We start from the raw sequence: 27,376 nt of genomic DNA on the forward strand, positions 1-27,376 counted from the left end.
AGGCTCACCCACGCCCCTTGGCTCCCGACAGCCAGGCTGAGCCCAGACGCGGACCCACCGTGAGGGCACAGCGGGGCGGGCGGGGCGGGATCGGAGAAAACCACCACCTCGACTCCCGAGTTCCCCTGGCGACCCGAGCTCCCCTCTGCCTCTACGGCTCCAAGCCGCTCCCTGGGGGCCGCCATCTTCCCGCCGCCGTCCCGAAAGCCTCAGTCCGAAACAAAGAGGCTGAGAAAGAGCGCCGCCATGACCCGCCGTGACTCAGAGCGCCCCCTCTCTCCTAGGAGGAGCTTCGGCCACTGGGGCAGAGGTCACGCCCCGAAACCCAACTTCTGCTGGAATGTCTGAGAAAGAAGCCATAAGAGTTCCATGTTGTCATCTCAGTGATTTCTCATGTATCTGAGGGGTTCAGCTCTCTAATCTTACCTGAGCTAAGTCATGTGTCTAGTGACCGGCTGATCTAGGTTCACCTTGGCAAGAGTAACTCAGCTCTGCTCCATGTGTCTCTCATCCTCCTGCTGTAACCAGCCGGCCAGCCTGGGCACATTTCTTTCATGGGAGTGACAGAAGCACAACAGAGCTAGGAGAAACAGACAAGGTTCTTACGGTCTAGGCTCGGAGCTGCCACTGTCACTTCTACCTCATTCTTTTGGCTCAAGCAAGTCATGTGGTCAAACATTGCAAAGTTACATGGCAAAGGGCATAGGTCAGAAAGGGGTGAAGAATTGGAGCCAATGACACAGTCTATCACAAAAGCACTCTTCACTGGGGCAACCAAGTGTCTGGTGGTTTCCCACCACTTAAGGAGCACCTGCCTTAGCAAGAAGACAATAAGGAGAAAGCAAAACTAGGAGGTAGGCATGTGTGACAATACCATGTGAGCGCCTAGATCCAACCATACCTGAAGTTTCCAGTTACATGAGTCACAAACTCCTCTGTCGGCTTAAGACAGTTTGAGATGAGGTTGGTTCTATCTATCACAGCCAAGAATGTCAACTAATGCTCTGTGGTCACAGCACAATATCAGGTGGATATATCTGTTCATTAATATGCCTGGATGCCCTTTTCCAGTCAAGACCAGCTAACCCTGCTCTCCGTTCTCCCTGCTACGATCCCTGTCAGTCTGCCTGCTCTGCTCCCCTCCATCCAATCTGGCCCTTCCGGCCCTTGTGGTGGAACCCAGTCTCCTCAGCTGCCTTTTGCCTTGCTGCCCAAAATCAGCACACAGACCCACTTCTCTTTAAGGGGAAAACTGTCAGGGGAGACAAGAAAGGAATCCTACAAAAGACTTTACCATGTCAGTCTCTGCTCTCTTGTTCTGGATCCTGACTCCCCTGCTGACAGGGTCACTTCTATGGACTGAATTGTGTCCCCCCACAAAGTCCATATGTTGAAGCCCTGCCCCCCAATGTTATGGTGTTACAGGTGGGATCTTTGGAAGATAATTAGGTTTAAATGAAGGCATGAAGGTAGGCCCCCAAAATGGGATTAGTACCCTCATAAGAAGAGACCAGAATGCGCATGCTCTCCTCCCTCCCTCTCTCTCTCTCTCTCTCTCTCTCTCTCTCTCTCTCTCTGTGCCATGTGAGGGAGGACACAGTAAGAAGGGGGCCATCCACAAGCAAGGAACAGTATCCTCACCAGGAATTGAATCTGCTGGCACCTTGATCTTGGACTTCTCAGCCTCCCGCACTGTGAGAAATAAATGTCTGTTATTTAAGACACCCAGTCTACGGAATCCTGTCATAGCAGCCTGCACCGACTAAGGCACTCATTATGCCCCTTGACTTCTGATCTCTGCTTTAAATTCTGAGAGCAGACCTCTCCCACCTCTGAAAAGCCTTAACTGTAACAACTTGGTTGGGGAAGGACTTGGACACAGAGGGGCTTCGTGTAGCCTTCCGCACATCTTTGAAAAACAGCAACAACCCTGCTGAACCAAACACCCCGAAAGTAAGGACACCTTTCAATAAGCTACTGAGATTCACTGGTCATTTCTGATGCACCGGGCTTGGCATGCATCCCAGGACACGACAGACAGCAGCCCTGATGGAGGAGGCCTTTTAGAAGCCAATGCCGGCCAGAGGACATGGACCCCGGCAGCCATACCATCAGCAGGCTGAAGGGGCTGGCCCTCCACGTTTCTCCCTGCCTGCATATGTCCCTCCAGAGAGAGAGCCAGGAGCAAGGTGCAAAAAAGAGCATGAATTTACGTGCGTGAAAGTGACTGTTCCTTGTCTACACATACAAATGAAACCTGGAGATAAATAAATCTTCTGAAAGTTAAAATCCTATGGGTAGTAGGCTGAATAGTGTCCCCCAAAGATCCATGTCCAGTCAGAACCTTGAATGTGACCTTATTTGGAATTAGGGTCTTTGCAGATGTAATTAGTTAATGATCAAGATGAGGTCATACTGGATTAGGGTGAGCCCTAAATCCAATGAGAATGTCCTTATAAGAAGGGGAGAGGACATAAAGAAGAAGGCCACGTGAGGACAGAGGTGGACAGAGATTGGGGTTATGCTGGCACAAGCCAAGGAACGCCTGGGGCCACTAGAATCTAGGAAGAGGCAAGAAAGGCTCCTTCTCCTCTAGAGACTTTGGAGGGAACATGGCCCTGCTGACCCCTTGATTTTGGACATCCAGCCTCCAGAGCTGTAGGAGAAGACATTTCTGTTGTTTGAAGTCACCTGGCTTGTGGCACTCTGTCACAGCAGCCCTAGGAAACTAATGCACCTTGTCTGAGGTTTTGTCTTGAGACCTTCTTGCTGAGAGCCCCACCGTTTACTTTCCAGGTGACACTGGAGAAGTCACTATCTAAGCTTCAGGTTCCTCGTCTGTAAAAATAACACTATTGGGCTTCCCTGGTGGCGCAGTGGTTAAGAATCCACCTGCCGGTGCAGGGGACACAGGTTTGAGCCCTGGTCTGGGAAGATCCCACATGCCGCAGAGTAACCAAGCCTGTGCGCCACAACTACTGAAGCCAGCGTGCCTAAAGCCTGTGCACCGCAATAAGAAGCCCGCACACCACAACGAAGAGTAGCCCCCATTCGCCACAACTAGAGAAAGCTGGCGCACAGCAATGAAGACCCAATGCAGCCAACAGTGAATAAAAAAAAAAAAAATAGCACTATTTACTGTCAAGGAGAGGGAGTGTTCGAGTACATGAGGAAATGAACACAAGAGCTCTTTGTCAACAGCCAAATGATATGTACATATTATTACATTCCTCCTTTACAGCTATGTTCCAACCTATAAAGGTGCTACTCTATGGAAGAGAATTCCATTTATTCTGAATTACTCAACACGGTAGAACCTGGGTGAAATTATAAGGAGGCAGATTTTGGCTGAAAAAGAACATACTGTGGGGTTTCTAGAAGCAGAGCCCGGGATGGAGATTGTTGTGAAAGTGATTTTTTGAAAGAGAAAGCTGTAAGGAAGTGAGAGAAGCAGGAGAAGGCAGGGGTAGAAGTGAGGCAGAGTCCAGCCTCAGCCTGATGCACAGGGAGCTATGGTGCATGACGGCACCGTGGTGTTTCCTGCTTTGGCGGGGGATGGGGGCTATTGTACCCTGCCATCTGTCAGTCCCAAGCCCAGACTAAGTAGGAGTCCTTCTTAAGGGAACCAACTCAACTGGGAGGTTTATCTCCTTATTCTTTCCCCCTACTCCTCCCTGCTGGTGGAATGCAGATACAATGATGGAAGCTCCAGCAGCCATTTTGGACCCTGAGGTCCAAATAGGAGAAACTGGACTATCAAACTCAACTCCTTTTATGTGACAGTAAATTCTTGTCTGTTTAAGCCACTTGTTTTTTGTGCTTTCTCTGATATATACTTAAACTTAATTTTAAAATAGGGTTTTCTTTTTTTTGTAATGGCACTTCAGGTTTCAAAAATGTTATTTGTAACTAAAATCATGTACTGTATGCTCTCCAGACTATGATGCTCCTCCTTTGAAAATGGAAGGATTACAATCTGAATAGCTATTTAAAAAAGAATATTCTACCACCGTGTCTGGTGCTTAAATATATAAATGTTTCATTTATATATCACCTCGCGGGAGCTATACTATTATATACACTTTACAGGTGAGGAAACAGGATCGGAGGTTGGGCTGTGTAGGGTAATCGTGAGGAAAGTTGGCTCTGGAGTCAGATGGTCTTGTTTCTAATCCCACTCCACCACTTGCTAGGTTAGGCAAGTTACTTAACCTTTCTGTGCCTCAGTTTCTCATTCTGTATACAGAGGGATGAGGTCCTGTTGAGAGGATAAAAAGAGATGATTCATGTAGTGCACTTACCAAAGTGCCTGGAACGTCGTGAGCAGTTATTCTAATGGCTCAGGGTTAGAGATGAGGCAGGATTTGAACCAAGATCCCTCCAACTCCAATGCTCAGGCCCCTTCAGCAACCTCTGCAGCAGATAGGCCACCCTAGTCCTTGCTTCCGGGAAAGCGCATGCTGCCTGCTCCTCATCTGTTCACCTCTTACTCCTGTTTGCTTGGTTAACACCTAGTCCGCTCTCATGATTGCTTAGACATCACCTCCTCTGGGAGAGCCTTCCCTGGGCCCCAAGATTAGGTTAGATGCTCCTCTTATGTCCTCCTGTAGCATAAGCTACTGAGATTGTGTACTGTGTGTACACTGAATGTACATCAGTGGTATTGATGATCACTTTACATTATAATTGCCTGATTGCTGGCTTGTGCTACCCTTTACCCTGGAAGCCCTTTGAGAGCAATGATCATATATTATCCTTATATCCACAGTGCTAGCACATAAGAGACATTTAATACATATTACTGATTAAATGACAACTAAAATCAGACTTTAAAAATGTGAGGATGTTTGAGTTGGAAGGAACCATTGTGTCATCTCATCTAGTGATTCCAACAAGGGCCGTGCCACCTCCTAGGGGCACATTTTAGAAATGCCAGGAGGTGTTTTTGGTTGTGACAGTGATTGGGGGACACTACTGGAATGTGGAGGGCAGGGGCTGTGCTAAAAGATCTGTAATGGTTAGGACAGTCCTGTGCAATGAAGAATTAACTACTCTCAATCCTGCACAACTTCCTCTAGAGTCTGGAAAGACACTTATGTAGGTGAGTAACCTGTTTATAGTTATTTGAATCTACACTCCAACTTTAATTTACACAAAGTAGTTTCTTACAGTTTTAATATATCTGAATATGCCAGGAATGCAACAACTGTGTATATCAGGGGGCAATTATACTTTGCTTTGTCCAGAAAAAAAAAAATTCTTCACCACTGCGGAAAACTCACATGATCAACAACAACGTGACTCATGTAATCTGAATTCCCAGTACACCCCATCTGTATCTGCCTTTCAAGCTGTTACCTTCATTGCTTATCTGTCAGCAATTTCTGTATAATAAGCTATTCTAAAACATAGTGGCTTAAAACAAGTCATTCTCTCGCATACATCTGTGGGTTAGCTGGGGGTTGGCTGATTTGGCTGGGCTCAGCGGGGGGGTCCTGCTTCACACTTGGTCAGCTGAGCCTGCTCCCGGCTTGGGTTGGGCTCAGGTCTGCTCACTGTGTCTCATCGTGGGCCCAGGCTGGAGGGGCAGCAGACACCTGGGAGCCGTTCTTCTCATGATAATGGCAGAGGCACAAGAGGGCAAGTCCCACTGCACAGCACGTTTCACGCCTTATTTCAGTCTTGCCTGGCTCTCCCACTTGGCCAAAGCAGGCCACACTGGCAAGCCCAAAATCAAGGGGTGGAAAAGTAAAAGTACACTTCTCCCATGGAGGTGGAGGGCAGAGAGTGAATATTTTTGAGCAAAATCTAAGCCACCTCAGTGATTTTACACAAATATCCTAATTTAGCTCTGATTTCAAAATGTCATATAAGAAAAATTCAGTTTTGTCTTACTTATCTTGAATCCAAGTGTATTCATTATAAGAAAGTATGTGCACCTGACAACTTCATTATAACGTAACAGTGTGGTCATACTGAGCATTTACATGTGAAACACATATTTTATTGTAAGTAACCATCCTTTTATTTTAAAATATTTTGTGGGCTTCCTTGGTGGCGCAGTGGTTAAGAATCCACCTGCCAATGCAGGGGACATGAGTTCGAGCCCTGGTCAGGGAGGATACCACATGCCGCGGAGTAGCTGGGCCCGTGTGTCACAACTGCTGAGCCTGCGCTCCAGAGCCCATGAGCCACAACTCCTGAAGCCTGTGTGCCTAGAGCCCGTGTTCTGCAACAAGAGAAGCCACTGCAATGAGAAGCCCGTGCACCACAACGAAGAGGAGCCCCGGCTCACCGCAACTAGAGGAAGCCCGTGTGCAGCAACGAAGACCCAACACCACCGAAGATAAATAAATAAAATAAATAAATTTAAAATATTTTGTGTATTTTATTTGAAATTAGGTGTTTAGTTAGATTACATTATCTATGAATTTCATTTTAAGAGGGTCAAGAGGACCGGCAAAGTATTTTTTACGAGAAGAGGACAAGGGGAAGGGGTTGGGACCATAGAGGTGATCCAATACCGCTCAGCCTGATGCGGGGGGTAGCTGAGCCATACAGACCCCCACTTTGAATCCTGCTCCACCCTTCACAAATTAATTATGTCACTTCAGGCAAGTTGTTTAACATCTCTGAGCCTTTCTCAGGTGTACTATGTGTAATAATACACGTGGCTTCTGGGTTGCGGAAAGAATGAAATGAACACACGTGTGTGACATTCAGGATCCTGGCAGGAAACAGATGGCACATTCACATGGGGTGATTGAAGGAAGCTTCATAAGGGGGCTGTTTACCAGGTTGTGGGCAGAGTTAAGTTAAACTGCCAGGGAAAGTGCATTCCCTTAGGGCTATTACTAGCAGGAAGTTATTTCCACCCCAGGTCTACAGGGCCAAGGAAGTTACTTGAAACCCAAAGAGAATAATTATATGGAAGGAACAGCCCTACAGAGCGATGGCCTTCAGCAGAGGGCCTCAGCTAACCATGACAGGCCCACAGGGAAGAAGCTGGGGTCAGCGTCAGTCTCCTCCTTTGGCCCTCAGATCTTTCGTCTGTCAGTGTCTCCTACTGGAAAAAATAAAACAACAGCCAGAGATGAGATGTGGAGGTGACTTTTGATGGCGTCCATAAAGGTCAGCCTCCCAGAGCATAGAGCAGAAGGGCAAAGCGGGGAGCAGATCTGGAGGAGAAAAAAGAGGATGATTACACAGCATGAAAAACACAGAACATGGCAAAGTAAGAACTTTATAAGTGGTAGCACATTTAACTAAATAAGTAAACACACCCACACACATACATATACACATACATACAGGGGAAACTCAAATAACCTCCCCAAAGTATGAATGGAACCTCCACTAGAATCTAGTTGATCTTGTAGGGAAGGAAAAACAATCTCTTTCCTCTACCCATCTTGGGTTCTCTGGCTGAGGCCCTACAAATTAAACTAACAAAAAAACAGATTAATAAGAAAAAAAACAAGCAGACGTTTATAAACATGTGTGTCAAGCATACACATGGGAGCACTTAGAGGTGAGTATCTCAAAGAGGTGGTTAGAACCTAGGCTTACACAGCATCTTGACAAAAGAACAGTATATTTTTAGAGACATGACATGAGAAGGACTTTGAGCTCCTACAGGTGGCAAATTGTGGGAAGGCGAGGAGATGGGGAAACTAAAGGTAAATAAGGGTCTAGAATTGTCTATAGTGATTTATTTCTGTTCTTCTTGATCGAGAGGGGAGGTGGCGGGGAGGAGGGCATCTTTACGAATTATGTTCTGCATTTAGGCAAATAAGGGGAGGGCAGCGAGCTTTTCTTATATCTGCTGATTCTCAATTGCCTTCAGCTCCAAATCATCCTTAAACCAAAGTGGCATATTCTGCTACCTTTCTGTCTCTTCATTCAGAGTCAAAGGCTTTTTCTACTGCATTCCTCTATAGATTATATCAAATTTCCACGTCAGCAATGACTACTTGCCCTCTCTGAGCCACAGACTTTCGAAACTTTAAAATAAAGATAGTAATATTTGCCCTCAAAACATATTAAGGGGGATGTTGTCCCAGTAATTGAGCAGCATTTAAGCAAGAGACTGAGGGAATTAAGCATATCCAATTCCTCATCTACAGCACGGAGAGTAGGCGTAGCTGAATGTTACATTGCTTAGAAACTATGCCAGGGCAGTGGCGACCTTGGTCTAAACTGGTGCCTTGGTTGAAATACAGTTACCTGTAAGTGCTGCAGTTTAAAACAAACACTTGAAGGGTAGAATAGTTTTCTGGATTGTTCCCAAAGCCACACTGAGATTAAAGGCAGTCTTATTCACCCTGACAGACGTTTGGGCACAAGCATTGCTGAACCTGGTTAAACCAGTTCCGGCAGCCAGGGGATCAGCCCTAAATGTTTACACAACTTTCTGACTCCTGGGAAAGGCAAGGCTACCTGATTTTTCTACTGTTTCTGAAAGCTTCAATAGTTTCAGAAGCCTTAACAGTCAGGTGGGAATTGTGTAACCAGAGGTGAGGAGCAACCAGGGTTCCTGGAGTCAAAGGAAAAATAAACACATCTCTTTGCATACAGAGATTAACTGCTTCTTTTTGATATCACACGCTTTCCATTTTCAGGTCTTAAAAAACCCACAAGGCGACCTGCAGAGGTACCAGCCACCAGCTGCCCGATTAGCATTTCACCAGCTGGAACCAGATGTCAGGATTCTGAACAAATACCGTTTTGAAAAGTCACTTAGTTTCTCAGGGAGTCAGGTTCGGACAAATCTCTCACTATTACCCAGTGACCTCAGGTGCCTTTTCCTCTCAACCCCAGATCAACCCCGGGTGTCACACAATAGAAAACTTTAAAATAGGCTTTGATTCCAAATCTGTCACCATGCTCCAGGAAAGATGATATCCAATCTAAAAATTTATGCAATAGTCCAAACCCATAAACACAGATGTATGCTTTATTTCATCATCTAAAACCAAAAATCCAAAAGTGCCACTAACACACACAGACAGCTGCTCCGATAAAAACTGAATCCGTAACAGAATTTGTACCACACTTTTCACAAAATCCGTGAAATGACATTATATGTCATCTTTGTTACAAAACTTTGAAGTTAGCATTAGCTCATGTATTTTACACGTGGAGAGAAAGCTGGTCTGGGAGATTGTAAGATCTGCCCAGGGGCATAGAGCTAATGAGCAGAGCCAGGACTTAACTACAGGTCTATTCCAATCTCAGACTCAGCCAAATGAGAATTGTGGCCTATCTTCTATTTATTGAAGATAAGCGATATTAGAACATAAGTAAGTTTGCAGTATTTCAAAAAAGACAATAGTTAAATCTATTGTATTATTTAGCTTTAGAATAAAAACTTCAAAGCTTAAGGATTTGTTTTCTCAGAGAACTCTTTACATGGAATCTGAAGCAGGTTAAAATTTACTGAATAAAATGATGCTGATTAAGAACGCAATTTGTTAGATAAATGTATTTTCGTTATATACTTTCACAGTTCAATCCATGGGCCCACTTAACATTTGGGGATCTTCAGATGAGAAACACTGAGTAAAAGCAAAATAGCTCACGGCAATGAATAAAAGCTCTCAGAAGTCATACACGGCTTTGTTCCAAGTTATGTATTTTGTTCCTCAGATTTTATGCTTAATTGCTACCATTCATGACAATATTTTTTTGATATTATGACAGATTAGTAGACTTGCTTGATGGAAACCAACTCATCATCATCATCATCATTATCATCATCAAAAAAGAGCTAAATAAGAAAAACTCATTGATAAAAAAAGATGGGACAAGAATTAAGTTTTCAAAGAAATGGGGGTAGGAGGAAATCTAACCACACTCCATAGACAAGAATATGTTTTGATTTGTTAAAAGAGTTCCTGCTGCCACAGCTCTCTGGCTTTTTTTGGGATTTCCTCTCCTAAAATGATGAATTCGTTGATAAAAATTAAATCTTTCTTTTCTAACTCCTGATATAAATGCAATATGAAGTACACAGAATCATTTGTGAAATATTCTTGCCAAAAATGTTTAACCTGAACCTATTCAAGCTTTTAGATCTCATTTCCAATTTATAGGAAATACAGGGGATAGACAATCAAGTTGAACACTAAGAGGAAATAATGAGACAGATCCAGTATGGGGAATATCCCAAAAGTTAACGTCATGGGGAAAGTGAAGGAACTGTTCTAGATTAAAAGCTAGAACAACAAATGCAATGTATAAAACTTGATTGGATCTCGATTCAAAGAAACCTAGCTAGAAAATATATATTTGGTGAATAATTAAAAAAATATGAATACGGTCTATATAACAGATAATAGGAATTATTTTTTAATTAATTAATTAATTAATTAATATTTATTTTTGGGCTGTGTTGGGTCTTCGTTTCTGTGCGAGGGCTTTCTCCATTTGCGGCGAGCGGGGGCCACTCTTCATCGCGGTGCTCGGGCCTCTCACCGTCGCGGCCCCTCCCGTTGCGGAGCACAAGCTCCAGACGCGCAGGCTCAGTAGTTGTGACTCACGGGCTTAGTCGCTCCGCGGCATGTGGGATCTTCCCAGACCAGGGCTCGAACCCATGTCCCCTGCATTGGCAGGCAGATTCTTAACCACTGCGCCACCAGGGAAGCCCAATAGGAATTTTTTGTTAATTTAGGAGACATGATGTTATGGTAAGTAGAATGGCCTTATTCTCCTCTCTTTCATTGTAGTCTTTCTACATGACTAGCTTGGGCTTCCTCACAGCATGGTGGACTCTGGGTAGTTGGACTTTTTTCTTTTTTAATTGGCCGTGCCACATGGTGTGCGAGATCTTAGCTCCCTGACCAGGGATCAAACCCATGCCCCTTGCAGTGGAAGCATGGAGTCTTAACCACTGGACCGCCAGGGAAGTCCCATTTGACTTCTTACATGGCAGCTGATTTCCCAGGGTGAGTGGAGGCTGCCAGTCTTCTTAAAGACTAAGCCCAAACTGGCATAGTTGCACTTTTGTTACATTCTGATGATTAAAGCAAGTTGCAAGCCCAGCCCAGATAGAAATGGGGGAGAGGTAGACTCCGCTTCCTCATGGGTGGAAAAGTACATGCTTGCAAAGAGGGAAGGAAGTGATGACAGCCATCTTTGGAGACTATCTACTCCCTTACCTCCAAAGAATGGATTAAATATATTGAGATGTTGAATGAAAGCCACGCTCTCCGCAATACAAACCTAGACATTGAAAATATGCTTTTATTAATAAATAAGAAAAACGTTGAGAGCTCAGGTCAAAGCCAGTGAAGCATTTTGTTTACAAAGCATTTCATTTCCCTCCCCTGTAGGCAAAGAATTCACAGTCTAAGAGGCAAAGGTAGAGATGTGCACACATGATCAAAGATTAAGACATTATTCCCTCGAAAATACTTCATTTTAGACCTATCACCATTTTCCGGTTTTCCTTCTGCCTTTGAGCAGTATCTGAAGAGTGACTCCAAGAGCTGAAACTGTATTTTACTGATTTCTGTCTTCCTACTGCCTTTTGGAGAATCTGGCATACAGTGAGTACCCATAAATAAATGTTTGTTGAATTCAGTGAGTGACTTTTTTGTTGTTGTTGTTATTGCTATCTTCTAATTTTATTTTTATTTATTTTATTTATTTATGTCTGTGTTGGGTCCCCGTTTCCGTGCGAGGGCCCTCCCCAGCCGCAGCAAGCGGGGGCCACTCTTCATCGCGGTGCGCGGTCCCCTCACTATCGCGGCCTCTCCCGCCGCGGAGCACAGGCTCCAGACGCGCAGGCTCAGTAGTTGTGGCTCACGGGCCCAGTCGCTCCGCGGCACGTGGGAATTTCCCAGATCAGGGCTCGAACCCGTGTGCCCTGCATTGGCAGGCAGACTCCCAACCACTGCGCCACCAGGGAAGCCCTCAGTGAGTGACTTCTATCTATCATACAAACTGTTGTCCATACAGGTGTTGGGATTTTAGCAAATGAGAAAAGGCTAAAGCAAATTCATGTATCTGCCATGATTGAGAAACGGAGCTGTTCTGGTTCACAACTATGCGGAACAGAACCAGGAGCGAGGCAGTAAGCAAGACATTTATCTCAGCTGTAAAAATAATTATTACGAATCCAGGTTGAAAAGTCCTACACATTGCTAAGAAGAAAGCCTCTCAGACTTCACTTCAGAAAATATTTACAGATGGGTGTTCTTATTATTTCAGTGTTCCACTGAGGATATGACTAAGGAGGTGGCTGGGATTGCAGCAGTGGCCAAGGTCGAGGCTGAGCCTGGCCGCATTCAGAGAGCCTAATGCATGTGGAGGTGCCTAATAGGTTTTTAGTTTGGGTAGTGCTATGGACTGCATTGTGACCCCTCCCCCAAATTCATATGCTGAAGCTCTAGCCCCCATGTGACTATATTTGGAGATACAGCCTTTAAAGAGGTAATTACAGTTAAATGAGGCGGGCCCTCATTCAATAGAACCGTGTCCTCAGGATGTGAGTGCGATAAGAAAAGGCCATGCGAGGACACAGTAAGGCAGCGATTTGTAAGCCAGGAGAAAGTCCTCACCAGAAAACAACCCTGCTGGCATCTTGATCTTGGACTCCCAGCCTTCAGAACTGTGAGGAAATATATTTCCATTGTTTAAAGCCACCCTGTGATATTTTTTCATGACAGTCATAGCAAATCAAGAAAGGTGGCAAACAAAGCATTCACATAAATGTGCTCCCATATAAAAGCTTATTTTTAAAAATGAAATAATTGAAGCATACGGAAAATAACAGAGAATAACATATAAAAACTCACCTACCACCCAGATTTTAACAAATGTGGTCATCTGGTCATATTTGCTTCAGGTTTTTTTTAGAGATAAAATTTTATACTTAAAGTGTACCTGGTAACCTTTAGATCTGCTTCTATATCCTCCTAGCCCAGAGGTAACAACTATTCTGAAGCTGGAGAAGGACATTCCTGTCCACTTTTTAATATACTTACATGTATGCATATGTCAAAAAGCAACTATAAAAAAGTACCGTAGTACTGTTTTGTATTTACATAAATGAGATGTGTAAATACTTTTGCAACTTGGTGTTTTTTTCCTTCAACATCGTTTTCAAGTTTGTGTGTACATTTCAATACATGTGGCTATAGTTTATTTTTAGTGCTCTGTGGTCTTCTATTGTATGGGTATACCACAATTTATCCATTTCCTGTTAATATTCAGGTTGTTCTCAATTTTTCAGTATTATAAACACTACAGCATTGACCAATCTTGTATGTGTTTCCTTGAATGCATATACTACCAGGTACTTGCATCTTCAATTTTACTAGAGACTGCTCTCCAAAATGATTCTACCAACTATCAGGCTTTAACTTTTGCCCGAATCTGATAGGTTTGAAGTGGTAATTCATTGTTTATTGTTTCATGAGAATACTTTACATACAATGAGCTGTGCAATTTGATGATCTTTGATAAATGTACTCACCTGTGAAATCAGGACCACACTCAAGACACTAAGTATTTCCATCATCCCTTGAAATTTCCTCAGGCCCCCATGCAAACCATCCCCGCCGCCCCCACCCAGTAATCCACCTCAGTCCCCAAGCAATCACTGGACTGTTTTCTTTAACAATGGATTAGTTTTCATTTTAGCAAATTTTATATAAAAGGAACCATATGGTACGTTCTCTTTGTGTTTGGCTTCTTTCAGTTAGCATAATCATTCTGAGATTCATCCATGTTGTTGGGTTTATCAGTACATAGACTTTTCCTTTTCATTGTATGGATGTATTTTTTGCTTATCCATTCACCTGTTGGTGAACTTGGGTTGTGTCCAGATTAGGGTATTACAAAAAAGGTTGCTGTGAACATTTCTATGTAGCCGTTTGCTTTCATTTCTCTTGCTTGGGTGGGTAAAAGAAAAGGAATGGCTGGGTGTGCAATAGGTGTTAAGTTTAACTTTACTCATTGTGGGTTTTATTTGCATTTCCCTAGTGATAATGTTGAGCATCTTTTCATGTGCTTATTGGCCATTCATTTATCTTATTTTGTGAAGTGTCTGTGTAAAATATTTTGTTCATTTTTTTTTAACATCTTTATTGGAGTATAATTGCTTTACAGTGTTGTGTTAGTTTCTGCTGTATCACAAAGTGAATCAGCTATACATATACGTACATCCCCGTATCTCCTCCCTCTTGCGTCTCCCTCCCACCTTCCCTATCCCACCCCTTTAGGTGGACACAAAGCACCAAGCTGACCTCCCTGTGCTATGCGGCTGCTTCCCACTAGCTATCTATTTTACATTTGGTAGTGTATATATGTCCATGCCACTCTCTCACTTTGTCCCAGCTTACCCTTCCCCCTCCCCGTGTCTTCAAGTCCATTCTCTACATCTGCATCTTTATTCCTATCCTGCCCCTAGGTTCATTTCTTAAATGGGTTATTTTACTTCTTATTCCTGAGTTGTGCAATCTCTTTATATATTCTGGAATTCTTTATCAGATATATTTGTCAAATATTTTCTCCCAGTTTATGATTTGAAATTTTATTTTCTGAAGTGTCTTTTGAAGAGCAAAAGTTTTTAGTTTTGATGAAGACCAATTTATCAATTTTTTCTTTAATGGTTTGTGCCATTTGTGCTCTAAGAAATCTCTGTAAAAACAAGGTCACTAAGATTTTCTCCTGTTTTCTTCTAGAAGTTTTAGCTCTCATACTTAGGTCTCTGTATGGGGTGAAAGTGAAAGTTCACTCTGTGTGTGTGTGTGTGTGTATTACGGTATCATTTGTTGAAAAGACTTCCCTTTCTATTGAAATGCCTTGGCACCTTTGTTGAAAATCAGTTTACCATGTATGTAGGGTTTATTTCTGGATTCTCTTTTCTGTGTCCTTGATCTTATGTCTATCTTTACCCCAATTATCACTGTTTTGATTGCTGTAGCTTTATAAGTTCTGAGACCAGGTAGCATATAAGTCCTCCAACTTTTGCTCTTGTCTCATAGGTTGGCCAGAACATTGCCATATACATTTTAGAATTAGCTTGTCAATTTTTTAAAAAATCCTGATGGGATTTGATTGTGTTGAAACCATAGACAAACTTGGGAGCATCAACATGCTAATATTATTTATACATAAGCATGGTGTTGCCCTCCATTTATTTAAATCTTGAATTTTTCTCAATACTCTTTTTATAGTTGGTGTAGAGAGCTTACACATCTTTGGTTGGACTTATCCCTAGAAATCTGATGTGTTTTGCTGCTGCTATAAATGGTATCTTTTAAAATTTTCTTTTTCTAACTAATGTTGCTGGTATACAAACATTGCAAAATTCACTTATCAATTCTAACAGTCATTGGTAGATTCTTTTTAATTTTCTACATGCATAATTATGTCATCTATAAATAATGACAATTTTCTTTCTTTCTTTCTGAACCTCATTCCTTTTACCTCTTTCCTGCCTTTACTGCACTGGTTATGCTCTCCAGTACAATACTGAATATGAATTGTGAAAGTAGGCACCCTTGTCACATGACTGATCTCAGAGAGAAAGTGCAGAAGGCAGAATACTGGCCCCCAAAGATGTCCATGTCCTAATCTCCAGAATTTTTGAATATATTACATGGCAAAGGGGAATTAAAGTTGAAGATGGAATTAAGGTTACATATAAGCAGGCCTTAACATAGGGAGATTATTCTAGATTACCTGGGTGGGCCCAGTGTAATAACAAGTGCCCTTAAAAGTGCACGAGGGAGGCAGAAGGGTCAATGTCAGAATGATGTGAAGAGAAAAATATTCAGCCCGCTGTTGCTGGCTTTGGAGATGGAGAGGGCTACAAGCCAAGGGATGTGTGAGGCTCCTCGATGCTAGAAAGGACAAGGAAACAGATTCCCTCATAGAGCTTCCAGAAAGAAACACAGCCCTGCTGACACCCTGATTTTAGTCCAGTGACACCTGTATCAGGATTCTAACCTGCAGAACTGTCAGACAATGAATCTGTGTTGTTTAAAACACTAACGTTTGTGGTAATTTATTACAGCAGCAACAGAAAACAAATGTAGAAAGCTTTAGATTTTCCAGCACTAAGTATGATGTTTGCTGTAGAGTGTCTGTGGATATGTTGTCTATTTGCTCTCGGGTTCCTTCTAGTTTATTTCTGAAACATACTGTTAACTCCAATATTTCCTCTGAGCTCTGTCAGCTCTCATTTTATTTCCTCCTGTTGCTTGTCCATCTAATTTTTGAGCTTTTCTGATTTTGATGTTATATTGTTCTTTCTTGGCTTCTATCATGTCTTGAATTTCTTCAGCATTTTAACAAATATTACTGTTTTCTTCTGCTTTGTAAAAGTTTCTAGGATATCTTCATTTTCTGTGGGTATGTTATACACGCTGTTATCCTGTTTTCTTAAAGCATATTGTATGATGTGGTCATGTTTAAGTGAAATGGACTTTGTCATACTTTCCTCCTATATTTTCAGAAGATTCCTGGGTAGGTGGTGAGGTAGGCCTGGAGTTTCCTGGTTTTGTAGTTCTACGGTTCTCTCTTCTGTAGTTACTACAAAGTTTTAGATAACATTTTTTTTTTAAGATAACTTTTATTTTTATTATTATTTTTGTAATAGCTGATATTTTATTCTTATTTATTTATTTATTTATTTACTTATTTATTTGACCGTGCCACTTGGCTTGCAGTATCTTAGTTCCCGGACCAGGGATGGAACCTGGGCCCAGCAGTGAAAGTGCTGAGTCCTAACCACTGGACCGCCAGGGAATTCCCAGATGACATAGTTTCTTATGAACCTTCTTAGTACTTTCTGAATTGTCTCATCTGGTCCCCTTTTCTATCTGTATCAGAACCTTGTCTCCTTTATCCCCAGGGTCCTTCCCTTGTCAATGTCTATTCTATATCCAGTAGCTTCTCTCAGGGCAGGCCTATGTGCTCTCACCAGCTACTTCTGGGAACCCTGAAGACCAGGTTGCCCTGGCACCCTCATACCTTCCTGCAGGCTCCCTCTACCGCTGCCAGTTGAATGCTGGACAGCCCTCTCCCAATTTTGATTGTGGTTTTGGATGCACCAGCTGAGACTGCCACGATGACTGGGGGCGCCTCCTTTTGGGGCTGACGACATGTCAGCAGATTCTGGGCTCTTTGTACCATCACAGGCCCCCCTCACTTTCCCTCCGTTCACTCCTCCAAAGCTGTTCTTCCCATGTGATCCTTTTGCTATTGATGGATTTAGCCCAAACTGCTCATTTCTGGGATCCATAGGGATATTCTATCATCTAATTTTAGTGAAGATGGTGTCACTGTGATTTTTCTTTTGCTATCCTAGTTGTTCTATGGGGATTTGAGATTAAATACTCATTGCTGCTGCCATTCAGCCTTCTATAATTGGTTTTTTATTTTTTTATTTTAAAATGATTTTTTTTCTATTTACACTGTTAACGCCCAGGATAGGACAGACTATGGTAAGTTTTAATAAATAAATGCAAAATTTTAGTGACTAAACACAAGCACTATTTCTTGCTCATGTCACAGTCCAATGCAGTCAGCACGCTCTCCTGGTAGGTTTCCAAGCAGTGACTCACATGCCCTGGCTGCTTCCACTTTGCAAATTCTTTGTTTATAGCCAAACGGGAAGGCAAGAGAGTGGTCAATGGTGACCACTGGTTGTGACGCAGTGAGTTTTACTGCCAGGTCTGGAAGCCCCATATATCCCTCATCCGCACATCTTACTGACCAGAACTCGGTTACATGGCTCCAAACTCACCATAAGAGAGGCCTGGAGACAAAGCCACACTGAGGATCTCTGCCACTACTCTGTACAGCTGCCCAGGCAACTTTGGGAAAGAAGGCAGACTATAAAACATAAGATGCTGCCTGTCTCTTCATATATCTGTAAAAGGATTTAAGATGTAATCTGATCAAAGAACTGGTCACCATTGTTTTTAATAAGGTTTTAATTCCATTAGTAAAAAACTTTAAATTAAAAAAAAAATTTTGTGAATCAAATCGTTTTCAAGACTGCAAAAAACATGTTTCCGTAGTCTTCAACCGCTGACAAATTTGGGGGAGAGTAAGGCAGCTTATATTCAAATAAAAATGAAAATGTCTCTAATTATAAAGATTCCAGTTAATTATGTCTTTTGGAATGATAAAGTATTAAACTATACTACTAATATATGCAGTAAGAAAATGGTGGTTTGGCATCATTTATAAACATAAATGTATTTACAAACATTCTAAATATTCAATATACATACTTCAGGAGAAATCTAGTCTTAAGACAGTGATTTTTATTACCTTTCGTCTACCATGTTTGACACTATAAATATACTCACTGAAAATATTAACACAATATTTAAATAAAAATGAAGTTCATGAAAATTTATAAAATAAAACCAATGTACTGACTTGTAATCATATCTTAAATATTTCAACTCTACTTTTCTGGCCTGGTCAGACCATTTAAAAATATTTCCACACTATTTTAATTTTAGGGTATAAAACAGTAGCAACTTACTAAGTTTCCATTTTTAAAATTAATATAGAAATTCTCAAAATACTGAAAAACCTGTTTTATGAAAGCAGTACCCACATAACAACTTATTTCATTAAGAACACATCTTCAAAAGGCACATTTTAATTACTGGTATTTATCTAAAGATATTAGCTTGAGTTTTGAATTTCCAGTCAATCTTCCATTATCTCAACATTAAGATCATGGAGGGTCAGAGGAGGTAGGAGAACACAGGTTTCCAATGGACTTCCACTAGGACAGCAGTATCCTCACTCATCACATCCATGAAGACCAAGAGAAAGATGTGAAGGAAGGGAGAACGGCAGATCTGACTTCCATCCTAATTCAACCTTCAGGAAATACTTTTTACATAAAAATAACTTAATTTAAAAAATTACAGGACAGAAAGCTTAACAACAAAAGGCCAAGACCACAAACTGCCCAGTTTAGTCTGAGTGGTGATGTTATTTGTTTGGAGCCTAAGAAGAGAATGAAGCTCCTGCTTCTTTGGGATCAAATCTTCGTATCGGGCTCATCTCAATTTCAATCACTTGGTAAGTTAAAAGTACTACAAATTCCCAGGATGCCAGAAATACTGATATTCAAAATCAAATAAAAATGACTTAATGGTTATCTCTGTTACGTCCCCCTTTAATTGGGACTAGTATTCTAAAGTTGACTGTAATTGTAATAACATCAGTAATTTCAAGTACCCTACACACTACTATTATTTTTAAGAGGTTATGTCCTAGGATCTGAAAATGCAACCCAGTATACAGTTTGAGTTATGGTTTACCTTTCAGTGAAGTTTAATACTAATTGAAGTACTAAATTGAACGAGATCAGTACTCTGAGGTACTAACTGATTAAGTATTGATCCCATGCAAGAAACAGAAGGGAATTTTTAATGTTATTCTGGAATTTCAAAATACTGGGGATCTATCTTAATTTCATATTATTCCCCTCAAGTCTCAGTTGAGTGTTTCCATTTTTTTAAAGGGGGAGATAGCATTAGATTTTTTTTCCCCTCACTATAACAAAATAATTGGCCAAAAATATTCTGAAGTACACAAAAGAAAATAGTCATTGGTAACTTGAAATATAATTTTCTGGTCCCTAATAATGGTCACTTTAGGAGCATTTATTCAAGTTCTAAAATAGCAGCTTTTTAAATTAAGGCAACATTGCTTTATTCTTAACTATTTTCTATTAACTACTCTATTAAAGCTCATAAGAGCAGTTTCATCCTCAAAGGCCTTTTATAATGTAAGAAGAGTTAACATGACCATTCTTCTCAATATTAAAAAAGTATATAAAAAGTTATTGTATTCAAAATCAACAAACACCTTATTTTTCTGTTTGGAATTCTAGAGTAATTATAGTCATTCCAGAATGTGTAAACTATGAAATTACCTCTGAAACTAACATCAACAACATAAAATACAATTTTTCTACAAAAATACGATATAGGAGATATATCACCTCTTCCCTGAAATAGAAATTTAATATTTGGACAAAAAACTGTAAACTTCAATTACATTCAAAAGAAAACCTTTTAGAAACTTATATTATTTGAGGTTTTGGCAACTGGAGCTCTTACCAGCAGGTTTACAGGGCGGTAATGTTGTAACAACACAATAATGCCAAACAGTTTCTTTCTCTCACATCTGCTACCAGGAGGAAAAAAAAGGCTTCCTGCAGTGGACAGTCTGGGTGAATGAATTGCTGAGGTGGACGATCCGACCCTGACCTCCACCTTGACTGCGCTCCACAATCACACAAGGCATCTGTACTAGCTGGACAGGACTCCTCCTGTCTCTCAATGCCTGAGTAAGATTTAAGATCTGTGGAAAGAAGAGAGGTTTTCATCAGTTCAAAAAAGATAAAAACCTTCCGTTCATTGACATTAATTTAACCATCTATTCATAACTACAATTTTTATTTCATCCATTTATGCCCAGCAGAGAATGTGATGAGGAGTAACTGCTCTCAATATATATATGTGGACATATGTATGCTTATACACACACATACATATACACAGACAAATGCACAGGATTAAAATCAAATAATTTTTGCCAATTGGTAACTTTGAAATATTCTAGAATGCATCTATGTCCAGGAGCAATGGAGTCAGAGACTGAATGAAGTGAATGGTTCCACATACGTACCCCATTTGACACTGGACCTAAACAAATACTGGTCTAAATAGTCTGGTTTTTACTAAATACTTGCCTTACCCACTCATTCAACAAATAAATTTATTGCATGCTTGTTACGTGCTAGGCCCTGTTCTAAGTGCTGGGGATGCAACAGTAAGAAAACAAACAAAATCTCTGCCTTCACAGAGCTCATATTTCAGCAGAGGAGGAGTCAATAAACATCACAAACAAGTAAATTATACCAAGTACTAGAATGAAAAAGTGCTATGGGGAAGCATGACGCAGGGCAAGTGAGTTAAGAGAACTGGGGAAGGTAGCATTTAAAGTAAAGTTTTATTTAAGAGTCTATTCTTAAGTAGGAAAAGTAAAACTAGGAAAAGTAAACTATATTACATTCCATGTTTAAACATACTCTTGGAATTGCTACTTGAGCATATAAATAAGGTTATGAAACAATGCATAGCTTACAGCCTATTCTACTCTGTTCATATAAAAATTTAATAATTCATTTTCTTTTTTTCCCTGCATATCAGGTAAAAAATTCCCTTTGTTGTGTACTTTAGAAATAAGGATGTCTCCTTCAGGTATTTGAAAATATTTAATATACAGATGGTGTGCATTTTACTAGTTGTTGTAAAGACTGTTTAATAGTGAGATAAGCATAAAGGTTTCAACATAAAGCCATACTAATAAATAAATGTCATAATACTTGAACGGTATAAACTAGATGGTTTAGATCCTGGAAGATCTGAAGTATTTAATACATCAGAGAAATAAACCTTTACTAGTAATAGTAGTTACTCATTGTATTTATGGTTTAGGATTCCTTTTAAGCTCTTCCCTTAAAATCTTCTAGGCTGGTTATGTTTGGATGAAAAGACAAAAAGAATTTACAAAATTTATGTTTATAAGCATTGTCCTTACCATGAAAATAAATGTGGGTACCAGCATGGCTAAGGAATGAAATATTCAGTTAGTTTCCTCTTTTGATTTTAAAAATCCTATTCTAAACATGTTAATCTAAACACACTAATTTAAGTAACACCTAATATTTTCCTGACTCTAAAAACAATATATGATTGTTGTAGAGAATCTAGAAGCGGAATGGTACAAAGAAAATGAGAGTCATTCTACAAGACTAAAAAATTTCAAATATATAATAGCAAAAATTATTCAGTCTTAAAGCTATCCAAAATATTAGTATTTCTTTGGGAGTTGAGAAGACACTTGATGATCTTGCATTTATTTACTGAGCACGCACTGTGTTGGGGAGAAGACTAAATACGAGGGAAAAAACCCATTTGAGCCTTAAAGTGCACACATTCTAGAAACAAACAGCCGCACGAACAAATAACTGGAATGTAGTGTGACAAACACTTCAGCAACAGTGGATCTATGCCCTGACTTTACAATCTGATCCCCTCCTTTACATACCACTCATTTTTTCATTTCCCAAAGAATAAACACATCTATTACTACATCTTTACATCAGAGAAGATTATTTTTAGAAATAGACTAAACATTGCAGGCAAGGAAAAACATTTTAGAATGCTCCATCTATGCCACATTTGATACCATGGTAGGGGTGCGATAGGTCAAGGGCAGATGGTGTGAACTCACAGACTTCTGCATATAGACTTTGCTTTCCTTTGGATTAGTTCACTGGTCCTCAAATTTTAGTGGGCATGAGAATTACTGTACTATCTACATAAAACTACATATATTCTACTTCCCGGTTGGTTTTAAGCTATTTTTCAACTGTACTATGCCCAATTTGCAGTTCTTTTTTTTTTTTGGCCTGCACCATATGGCTTGTGGGATCTGTTTCCCGACGAAGGATTGAACCCGGGCTGCAGCAGTGAAAGCCCGGAATCCTAACCACTAGGCCACCAGGAAACTCCCCCAATGTGCTGTCTTAACATCCAATTTCTGAGTGAAATGTGACCCCAGTACTCCCATGGAGTGCTAGGGAAATCAGAACTCCTTGAGTGGCAGGAGAAGCCTAGGAAGACAGAGCTGGAGCTTGAAGGAAAAACTGTTCTCCAGAGGAAGAGGAAAAGGCACCCAAGGAGAGACGACAGCATGCAAAGGGCACCACTGGGAAATGTGAACTGGGACTGAAGAACAGTTCTGAGTGCCTAGGCTTAGGGGAAGCTGAAAATGACAAGAGATAAAGGCAGGTATGTTGGGCGGAGGCAGACTGCAAAGGTGCTCAAAGTCAGGGCTTAAGCCTATACTGACTGACAAATCAGGGGAGTTTTAAATCACAAAAGAGAGGATCCTATCTGCTTTGAGAGAGATTGTTCTGGTCTAATGTGGAAGAAGGATGGGAAAAGAGGTAGGGACACCACTTAGAAGATCATTAAATCCAGAGAAGAGATGATAAGTACCCCAGGCAGAGGCAATGCCGAAATGTTGCAGATTTGCCAGACTTAGACTCCCTTATTAAACAGATGTAACATGTTAACCCATTTGAGCCAAGTTACAAAATGCAGACAACTATGTAGAGCTGTTATGAGGAAAAATAATAACAAACATAAAAATATCTAGTAAAGAGTCAAGTACTCAGGAGGTACGAAAGCGTCACTTTCATTTTCTTTAACATCAATTTTTACTGAATCTGCAAATGAGCTTCTGGTTTATATATCACTGAATAGAATTTCACCCTGTATTAATAAAACTGTTTTATTAATCATTTCTGCCACTTTTTTCAGATTGTATATAAAATATATTTCAAATAAATAAGTATTTCTGAGGTCCAGTGTTCCAAGTAGGCACAGGTAGAATATAAAATGAATGCTCTTATTGAGCTTGATCGTGACCCTACTGCTATTTAATGTAAAATTCAAAAATTTTAACTGAATAAACATTTCTAGTCAAATTTTAAAAGAAATGCCTTCATACTAGTTCCTAATTCCAGTCCACATCTTTATATGTAGAATGAGAATTGTCACTGATTATGTGTGCAAAACTAAAAACTTACTATAAACTAGGACAAAAGACTTGGTTGTACGAAGCACAAATCATGATGTTAATTGGTAAAATTAGAAGGGAGAGGGATTCAAGGGATAATTATAAATGATTGAAATAATGAAACGGAGCAGGACCCTATGTCCTCTGCCTGCCTTTTGTCTGTGGAAAAATCTTAGCCGGAGAATAAGTTTAATCAGAGAAATGAGAAAATGCGGAAACAAAGGAAGACAGCCAAAGGAGACCAAATAATAACAGGTTAGTCACTAAGCATAGTCAAAGACCTTTAGTTCCTCCTCAAGGGCTATAGATAATATTCTGGGCCATATCCTGTGAGCTGTCTTATAGATACTGAAACCCCCATCAAGTGGAAGAAGTTAACTACATGATGACCAGACTGTAGCCATGACCTAAGCTGCCACAATTCCAAGAATTGGCCTCAAGGAAATGGGAACAAACCGACCCTGGAACTGAAGATTAACTGTACTTACAACAACCAAGATGACGCTGGTCAGACCACCGCATGACCAATTTCAGGACGACTGTCAGAGCTGACTGTGCTGTTTCTGCATGTAGCCCCCTCCCTCCATCTATAAAAGCTCTTGCCCACTGGTTGTAGGAGGGGGGGAGGGGAGTTGGCCATTGGACAGGCGTCCGCCCTTCTCCCAACCTTGCCTCTTTTTGGTTTTTGAGCAGTGAGCAGCCGGATCCCACTTTCGGTTTCAATAACACAAGTATTTTGACTCAATTAAGGAACTGGCTGAATAATGAATTCTGTTGCTTGAAACACAGGTATTCGTTTTTGTTTGTTAAGCCTTGGTTTCAAAGCACTGATTTACTTTAGAATATAAAATAATACCTGATTTTTTTCAGACCAGCTTTTTAAAAAAAGGGTTAAAACCAGAGAGCTACACAATCATGTACATGGTCAGAGTACCTTACTCTTTTTGGCTATCAGAAAGGTCAAAACCAAATTAAAATAAAAAACCAAAACAAAATCAAATTAAAACATATAAGGTTTTATTTTATTTTTTCTTTCCCAGATCCTGATCCTGTCACTTTTATACTCTATTACACCCATTTGTATAATACTTTACTCCTTTGTAAACAAGACAGGATATGAATAAATAAACCTAAAACAGCAGATAGCCACTGGTATATCTTTGTAATAGACCTCAGAACTAGAATGTCCCCATATCTGTTCAGACAAGCATTTTAAAATTAAAGTTAAAATTTCTCACGTACTAACTTTAATCTACAATTAAAGCTTACAAGATTATTTACAGCTTTTATTTTAAAAAAACACACAAATATTTCTGAAATAAAGATACATCTTTAGGGATAAGAGAATTCCAGAAGATGGAGCATATTGTTAAGTCAAATAGATTTGTTTCAAGCAAAAATGCCAAATTAGGGCATAATTACCTATGCCTGAAAATTTAGTTCAAATATAGTTTAGGGTGGTAACACTCAGCAACATAATTACAATCATCAATCATCTAAGCCCATCATTCATACCTGAATTACTGAAAACACCTCCCCACAAGGCTCCCTGGCTCTAGACTCATCTGCTGAGTCAATCTGCACCCCACTGTCCAATCTGCAGGGGTTCTTTGTTGGGTTATGGACACCTTTTGCTGGGATATAAATTCTATCGCCCACTCCATGCCCAAGACGCACATATAAACAGAATTTAGCACATAATCTCAGGGAGTTGATAGGAGAAACCCCAGGGTAAGGTCTCCTCTCGGGAAATGTAAGTCTCATCATGACTCTCTCTTTTAAAAAAATATTCTGATTCCTTTTTTATTATATACAATATATTAGCAGCTTATACATACCATTATGCACTACATTTTATAACATAATATATTCTGGATATCTCTCCATACTAGTAAATAGACAACTTAGTCATTATCACAACCCTTTTTTAAAACTTGAAGTATAGTTGATTTACAATATATTGCATTAGTTTCAGGTGTATAGCTTAGTGATTCTTTTTTTTTTTTTTTTGCAGATTATACTCCATTAAACGTTATTACAAGATACTGGGTATAATTCCCTGTGCTATACAGTAAATCCTTGTTGATTATCTATTTCAGGTACAGTAGTTTGTTAATCCCATACTCCTAATTTGTCTCTCCCCTCTCCTTCTCCCGTTTGGTAATCATAAATTTGTTTTCTATGTCTGTGAATCTGTTCCTGTTTTGTATATAAATTCATTTGTATTATTTTTTAGATTTCACATATAAGTGATAATCATGTAAGTTTTGTCTTTCACTGACTTATTTCGTTAAGTATAATATGCTTTAGGTCTATCCATGTTGCTGCAAATGGCAATATTTCATTCTTTTTTATGGCTGAGTAATATTCCACTGTATTCTAAGCCAATCATCTGTTGATGGGCACTTGGGTTATCACAACTGCTCCAACCCCTTCCATGTGGAATCTATACCTAGCACTTAAGGCCCTCTAAAATCTGGCTCTAGCCTGCTTCTCCAGCCATTTCACTAACTATTTAAAACTTATGACTCTAGCAAAGCACTGTATAAGCGCAAGAGAACACAGAGAGATGTACATGCTAATAATCTGTCCCTTTTCCTGACCCCCAGCCTCATCAGAGCAAGAGCTCCATCAGAGTAGTAACTTGGTTTTTACTCACTGCTGTATCTCAATCACTAGGACAGTTTCTGGCTCTGGTTCTGTCAATAAATATATGATGAATACATAGTTATCTAATTTAACTATATCTATTTGTTGATGTTATATAATAAATAGTGCAAAACCTAGACTTGTCTTCTTTGTCACAGGTATGCAGCAAATAGCTACCTTAAATGAAATGCATATTTTAGGAAGAAAAAGTTAATTAGTAAGTCACTAAAAGACAATGTTTACACTATAACATTATAATATTTTCATTTCAAGTCTTCCTTTTGGAATCTAAATACTATTAGTAGAGTAGAAGAACCAGACATCACCTGTAGGTCAGTCCAGCCTGCAGGTCCACACCAGCAGATGTAACTAATACCCTGTATTGCTAATTAAAGGAGGTGAAAAGGAATGAGAGGACTGAGTTACAACTAGTATTTTTATGTCCCAATGAGTGCTCAACCATGGTGACATGGTTATTTACTGACTGCTCTAGCAAAGGCCAAACATATTTTATGAGGAAAATAATCAACAGGAAACAGAACGTGGTATTGAAACATTCAAGCAAGTGGATTTGAGGAGGAAAACGATACCAACACTCAGGAAAACAGTTATCAAAATGAGGACAAGAATTAGCAGTAGGAGGAGACTGGCTAACTAAACAATACACAACAAGGTAAAAAAATCTAATACAGAAGACAAAAGAGTATTGAAATCAACTTCATTTCTAATCATCTGAGCTATTTTGGTTCAGAATAAAGGACAGTGTTGAGAGCTGCATCTTTGGGTCACAATGGAAAAAAAAAAGTTGACTACTGTTTCAAAGAGAGAGTTTTTCCTTAATGAACAAGATCTTAAAAAGGTGACCTACCTGACCCCTCATCACAGACATCTGCCTTTCAAAAGTGGCTTTGTCGAATCTTCTGTCAGTCTATCACAAAAAGGAAAGAAAACATTACTATAATTCCAAAAATCAGGATCTTTGAAAAAAAAAAATTGAAAACAAATGAACTCTTCAACTCAGCACATAAGGTCATTAGAAAGCATTCCTAATAGAAAAAAATAGCATGAAAAGATTATTTTT

At 40.1% G+C, this 27,376-nt stretch overlaps 2 protein-coding genes across 7 annotated transcripts in view; both read right to left on the reverse strand.

Annotated features, from left to right (window-relative positions):
• ZCCHC4 (zinc finger CCHC-type containing 4) overlaps positions 1 to 1,512 on the reverse strand; it is a 52,984-nt gene extending 51,472 nt beyond the window's left edge. For 2 of the 4 annotated variants that reach the window (XM_082464574.1, XM_082464571.1), the window contains exon 1: positions 59 to 1,507. In XM_082464574.1, coding sequence (XP_082320700.1) covers positions 59 to 185 — 127 coding nt within the window. In that variant the 5' untranslated portion in view covers positions 186 to 1,507. Of the gene's footprint in view, positions 1 to 58 lie in introns of all 4 variants that reach the window. The other 2 variants (XM_082464570.1, XM_082464573.1) reach the window with 2 other exon arrangements.
• A 5,569-nt stretch (positions 1,513 to 7,081) lies between these two features.
• PI4K2B (phosphatidylinositol 4-kinase type 2 beta) overlaps positions 7,082 to 27,376 on the reverse strand; it is a 42,313-nt gene continuing 22,018 nt past the window's right edge. For 2 of the 3 annotated variants that reach the window (XM_082464576.1, XM_082464575.1), the window contains 2 exons: positions 27,164 to 27,223; positions 18,190 to 20,355 (listed from right to left, as the gene is read on the reverse strand). In XM_082464576.1, coding sequence (XP_082320702.1) covers positions 20,182 to 20,355; positions 27,164 to 27,223 — 234 coding nt within the window. In that variant the 3' untranslated portion in view covers positions 18,190 to 20,181. Of the gene's footprint in view, positions 7,179 to 18,189; positions 20,356 to 27,163; positions 27,224 to 27,376 lie in introns of those variants that run through there. The other variant, XR_014264519.1, reaches the window with a different exon arrangement.

The sequence above is a fragment of the Balaenoptera physalus genome (genome assembly GCF_965194825.1).
Source record: "Balaenoptera physalus genome assembly, chromosome: 5".
Classification (NCBI taxonomy): Eukaryota; Metazoa; Chordata; class Mammalia; order Artiodactyla; family Balaenopteridae; genus Balaenoptera; species Balaenoptera physalus.